Source organism: Mus pahari, chromosome 2 (genome assembly GCF_900095145.1).
Source record: "Mus pahari chromosome 2, PAHARI_EIJ_v1.1, whole genome shotgun sequence".
Classification (NCBI taxonomy): Eukaryota; Metazoa; Chordata; class Mammalia; order Rodentia; family Muridae; genus Mus; species Mus pahari.
In genome coordinates, this window is record NC_034591.1 from 73,203,850 (window position 1) to 73,209,931 (window position 6,082).

The 6,082-nt window shown below is 44.6% G+C and overlaps 1 protein-coding gene across 1 annotated transcript in view; it reads left to right on the plus strand.

The window, feature by feature from the left end:
• Plekha8 (pleckstrin homology domain containing A8) overlaps nt 1-6,082 on the plus strand; it is a 68,023-nt gene that overhangs the window by 22,167 nt on the left and 39,774 nt on the right. The window contains exons 2-4 of the mRNA XM_021190389.2: nt 2,066-2,182; nt 4,229-4,384; nt 5,580-5,704. Of these exons, the coding sequence (XP_021046048.1) occupies nt 2,066-2,182; nt 4,229-4,384; nt 5,580-5,704 (398 nt within the window). The remainder of the gene's footprint in view (nt 1-2,065; nt 2,183-4,228; nt 4,385-5,579; nt 5,705-6,082) is intronic.

Here is a 6,082-nt window from a genome sequence, read left to right on the forward strand (position 1 = left end):
ATATCCCTCCATGGCCTCTACATCAGCTCCTGCTCCCTGACCTGCTTGAGTTCCAGTCCTGACTTCTTTCAGTGATGAACAGCAATGTGGAAATGTAAGCTGAATAAACCCTTTCCTCCCCAACTTGCTTCTTGGTCATGATGTTTGTGCAGGAATAGAAACCCTGACTAAGACAGTGGGCTTCTTGTACACTTATGGGCATCTCTTTCTTTAGGTTAGGGAAGTTTTCTTTTATGGTTTTGTTGAAGTTTTTTTCTGGCTCTTTGAGCTAGTATTCTTTACTATTCCTATTGTTCTTAGGTTTGGTCTTTTCATTGTGTCCTGAATTTCCTGGATATTTTGAGTTAGGAGCTTTTTATACTCTATTTTCTTTGACCGATGTGTCAATATTTTCTGTGGTATCTTCTGCACCTGAGATTCTCTCTTCAATCTCTCGTATTCTGTTGGTGATGCTTGTTGCATCTGTAGCCCCTGATCTCTTTCCTAAGTTGTCCATCTCCAGGGTTGCCTCCCTTTGTGTTTTCCTTATTGTTTCTATTTCCATTTTTTGTTCTTGGACTGTTTTGTTCAATTCCTTCACCTGCTTGATTGTATTTTCCTGTATTTCTTTAAGGAATTTATTTGTTTATTCTTTAAAGGCTTCTACCTGTTTGCTTGTGTTTTCCTGTATTTCGTTTAGGGAGTTCTTTATATCCTCCTTAAAGGCGGCTATCATCTTCATGTGATAGGATTTTAGGTCATTATTTTGCTTTTCAGGAATGTTAGGGTATCCAGGGCTTGCTCTGGTGGGAGAACTGGGTTCTGATAGTGTCGAATTGCATTGGGTTCTGTAGATTATGATCTTGTGATCGCCTCTGGCCATCTGGTTATCTCTTGTGTTAACTGGCCTGGGTGCGGCCTGGGTGTCTTTGGAGGCAGGTAGAGCTCTGTGACCTGGGTTAAAGCAGGTCTCCTTGGAAGCAGGCAGTGCTATCTCTGGTTAGGGTGGCCCACCTGTGTCTCTGGTTAGAGCAGGCCTCTTGTGTTCGTGGTTACTGTGGACCTCCTGTGTCCCTAGTTACTGTGGACCTTCTGGGAGGCAGACAGGCTGTACAGTGTGGGAAGGTATCTGTCTGGCCCGGGTAGAGAAGGAATGTGGAGCTTGGCGGGACGGGTAGGTCCTGTGTCAGCTGGGTTCTGTGGGTGAGATTCTCACCTGTGTCTTTGGTTACTTCAGACCTCCTAGGGGGCACACAGGCTGTAGCACTGGGCAGGTATTGGCAGATGATCTGGCCACTAGAACTGTGTTTAAAGGGGGAAAATGAAAATAAAATTATTTAAGTCCTATTGTTTCTGCCAGCAGTAACTCACTCCGGTACTGTCCGGGTTTGTCCTGAAAGGCAGGCTGGGCTGAAAGGGAATAGACAGCGAGAGAAATGGGGCAAGAACAAAGTGTTCTGATCGAAGCCCAAGGTTTAATGAAGGAGCTCAGTTTATATAGCATGGGAAAAACCCCAGTGTCCAGCCCCAGTCTTTGCAGGCACAGGTGAGCATCCGTAGGTGGGTCCAAAGGATGTTGTCTTCTGGGACATCAAATGGTCTTCTCAGCAGGCGATGGAGACACTTTGAAGGACAGTGACAGTAGAGCAGCTCTGGCATATCTGAAGGTTACCACTGGTGGATCTTAGCAACTGCAGCGGGCTGGGCTTTGAAAGACAGCGATTAGTATAAACAGTAAGGCAAGCTTGGCAGATCTGAAGACTACCACCGCGGGTGGTCCAGTGGCAACAGAGAGCTGGGAGGCCCCAACACTATTGCATATTACCATCACTTCCTTATTTCTGATCCTTCCCAGCTGCTATATCTCATGTGACTAAAATATATGCTTCTAGAACTGTTTGTTTATAATTTTACAAAACTAGGATCAAATGCACAAGGTTTTTCTAACCCGCTTCCTTCTTAGAAGCAACAAAAAGGTCCTTGCATCTGGCACTTGGTACTCTACATTATTAGATCGTATTTCTATGCCTGCATTGGCACCTTGCGCACCAGCAGTAACTGTGCATGGCTTTTCCTCTGCTCTTAGGTTGGCAGCCTCGATGGTTCCTTCTCTGTGGGGGAATACTGTCCTATTACGATTCTCCTGAGGATGCCTGGAAGGGTTGCAAAGGGAGCATCCAGATGGCAGTCTGTGAGATTCAAGGTGAGTGACCAGGCAACTTGGAACCTTCAGTTTTCTTTGTACCTCCCTAGAAGAATGAAAAAGTACTGCCCCCCCCCTCCACATGCCTTTATCTGCTGCTCCTGCAGGACACACAGTTGTTCTTGAAAGTGGAGAAATAACAAAGACAGTTGTTCTTGAAAGAAAGCCTTTGGAAAAAACTAAAACTGCAGCCAGCTCTTTCAGGATGGGTTAAGAACTGGTCAGAATAATGAGAGCAATATCTTCACACTCAGACTGTGCTCATTTCTTACCTGATTCCCTGGGGCCAGTGACTGTATGTGAGCCTTCAGTGATTTTACTGTAACATCAAACACCTGTGTGTTTAAATTAGGATAGGCAACATTCATTCCCACCTGCCAATCAAAATAAGAAAATACCTGCAGGGACAACGAATAGCCTTTACTTCTTGGCTTTAGAATCTTGAGATGGTGCGATGTGTGGCTGAAGAGAGTACTATTAGATGGGAATTTGGGGAGGGTGAAGAAGAATGTGTTTTGCTAGTTTCTTCTCTGGAAGAATTCTGATGAAATACCCACACCCCCACACTGAGTGCTTAAGAGAAGCAGAAAGGGGCAAATGTGTTCTTGATTGTTTTGCAATAACTCCAAGGAAATAAAGATTGTACCCTTGCTCATTAGCAGTTATGTTAGTCTGGATTCTGTTGCCACATTAAAATACCCAATGCTGGGTGATGTATAAAGAAAATAATTTTATTTAGCTAACAATATTGGAGTATGAAAGTCTAAATAAAAGAGGACTAACTCTGGTTAGGGCACACTGGGTGAATCATACTATGGTATATGGTATCATGATAATAGACTGTAGGGAAGGGAGGTATCACATAGAAAGCCTGAGAAACCTGGGAGGAGCCTTTGTTCCTGTGTAATGACCCCCCACAAGTACTAATCAGACTCCGTGAGAACCGCATGATTACCTCCAAACAGTGTGACCTCCAATGACTCCCTACTAATCTGCCATCTTAAAGGTCCTATGCTATCTGATGGCAAGCCTACATCTTCTACTGCCTACTGGAACCATCTCCACATGCCAGCCTGGGGGTTTCAACTTTGCTGCGTGAGCATGCTAGTCTTTTGGGCTTAGAATAACATACTTTCTATATTCATGAGGGCAAAGAGAGACTTCTACTCCATCCTGATAACAAGGTTCAGTTGGATAAGTGTGTGTGTATGTGTGTGTGTGTGCGTGCGTGTGTGTGTGTGTGTGTGTGTGTGTGTGTGTGTTGGGAGGGCAGAGGAGCAGGGTAGACAGTGGCTGCAAGGTCTTGATTGGTGACTTGAAACCAAGTACTCTTCTTTTTTTTTTTTTTTTTTGTTTTTTTGCAAGATTTTTTTATTGTGTGGTTCTGATTGGCCTGGAACTCACTTTNTTTTTTTTTTTTTTTTTTTTGACAAGATTTCTTTATTGTGTGGTTCTGATTGGCCTGGAACTCACTTTGTAGACCAGCTGGCCTCTACCTCCTGAGTGTTAGGATTAAAGGTGTGTGCCACTATACCCTGCAAGGTTTCCCTTCTTAATCAGCAAAGCTGCCTAGAACAGATAATGAACAGAACTTAGGGTTATAAGAAGTTGGTGAGTGGACGGACCCTTCTGTCTGAAGAAGCTTTCAGGAAGCTAGGAGAGATAGTTCAGTGGTTAAGAGCACTTGCTACCCAGTAGTGGGGACTGGAATTTAGATACCAGCACCCATGTAATCACAAGCCAGGCATTTTGCACACTCCTGTAACCCCAGGTCTGAGGAGGAGAGAGGCAGGAGGATCTCTGGGTTAGTGGCTTTTCCTTAGTGGTAAGAACACACTCTCGGACTCCAAAGTAGTTGGAGAGTGATGGAGGAGAGTAGCTGACCTCCTCAGCTTTGGTATACACAGACATATGGATCCCCACATACATATGCACACAGAAGCACATAGGTACATAAATAATAAATCAGAGCCAAACGAAACAAGAAGCTGGGGTGGAGCTGCCTAGATAGCTGTTCCCAAGCCTGACCTTCTTTCTTGCCCCAAGTTCATTCCGTGGATAACACTCGCATGGACCTCATCATCCCCGGGGAACAGTATTTCTACTTAAAAGCCAGGAGTGTGGCAGAGAGACAGCGGTGGCTGGTGGCTCTGGGATCTGCCAAGGCCTGCTTGACAGATAGTAGGACTCAGAAGGAAAAAGGCAAGTACTGATGGTCCCCTTGTCTGAGAACCTGGAAAATTACCCACTGCTATTTCTGGATCCCCTCACCCAGCTTTTTGTATCATTGAAATGCTATGTATATAAGCAGTATTGACTCAGGGTTCCTACCTAATTACAATTTTGCTTTCTTGATGTGATAAACAACATGATAACTTTGGAGCCAGCTACACCTAGGTTAAATGATGGATTGGTACTTCACTTCCATTGGCTGTACAATTCTGCCACAAGTCACTTAATTTTTCTGAGCTTCGTTCACCTCATCTTTGAGAGGGTGATAGTGTCTGCCTTGGAAGGGTGGCTGTGAGATCTGGTGATGACATGAAATGGTATCACAAAGTTTGGTGAAGCCTAGGGATCAGGGTGTTCTCTGCAGTGTGTACCTGCTTCCCACTGTCTCCCCCAGGTGGGTCACACCTAATTTCAGGTTGCTGCTGCTCCGTGCTCAGTGATACCATTTGATCTGAGCAGCACAGTGGACCTTCTTCTTTGCCCTGGGGTAAGAGTGTTGAGGCTTACTTCCTGGTCCCTAACTGCTCCTATCACTGTTTTTACAAGCCTATATGTACACCTGAGAGATTGGCTGCACGGAGGGAGCCTTTCATGTGACAGAGAAGGTCCTAACTCTTGAAGTAGGCCCAATAAAATGACCTCTTCCTTGGTCACGTTGGTACTAAATCAGGAACAAATTCTTGAAGCTGTTGGCTGGCTCAGAGTAGGTGATGTGTGACATTCTCGTGAAAAGAAAATAGAAGTGACAGCAATTGTTAATGATCCCTCAGCACCAAGATGGCTGCAGAGCCTTGCTGGTAATGGCTATGTGCCATTAACCCTGACAGACACATGTGAACTAGTGCTCAGACAGAACACTATTCCAGGAGCACATCACCAGGACCGCGTATTACAGAGAGGTAGACTCAGACAGTTCTCAGGAGAGGGGCTCCCACAAACTCTTTTCTTTCTGAATCCGTGATTGTTCAGTATGTTGTCCAAAGAAATAGTTGGGATATGCCCTCCTTGCATTTCTGTTCCTCTGATACCTTACCTGTCTCCTGTGAAATACATACTGTAAACCTCACTTGAGGCCCCAGTTACTCCACTTCTGTGCAGCTTACTGACCAGGAAATGGCTGTCCCTTCTGGTAACCACTTTACCTTTGTTGTTGTTGTTAATTTAGAATTTGCAGAAAACACTGAAAACTTGAAAACCAAAATGTCGGAGCTAAGGCTGTACTGTGACCTCCTTGTTCAACAAGTAGATAAAACAAAAGAAGTGGCCACAGCCGGTGTCACTGACTCTGAGGTAAAGCATTGTTATAGTGACGTTACTGATATTATACACAAAGGTAGTGTCAGATTGTCTATGGGCATTTATTCTCCAGTAATTGCTGTCTTGGACTCGGCTGTTCTTTAGAAGAACGTGGCAGAGTTCAACACAGAAATGCATGCTTTCTCACCCTTGAAGGAATTTAGGATTAAGGGTTGGGATTTTTGTCTTGTTCATCTATCTGCCCTTCCTTTCTTTCTTTCTTTCTTTCTTTCTTTCTTTCTTTCTTTCTTTCTTTCTTTCTTTCTTTCTTCCTTCTTTCCTTCTTCCTTCCCTTCCCTCCCTCCTTCCCTCCCTTTTCCCTTTCCCTTTCCCTTTCCCTTTCCCTTTCCCTTTCCCTTTCCCTTTCCCTTT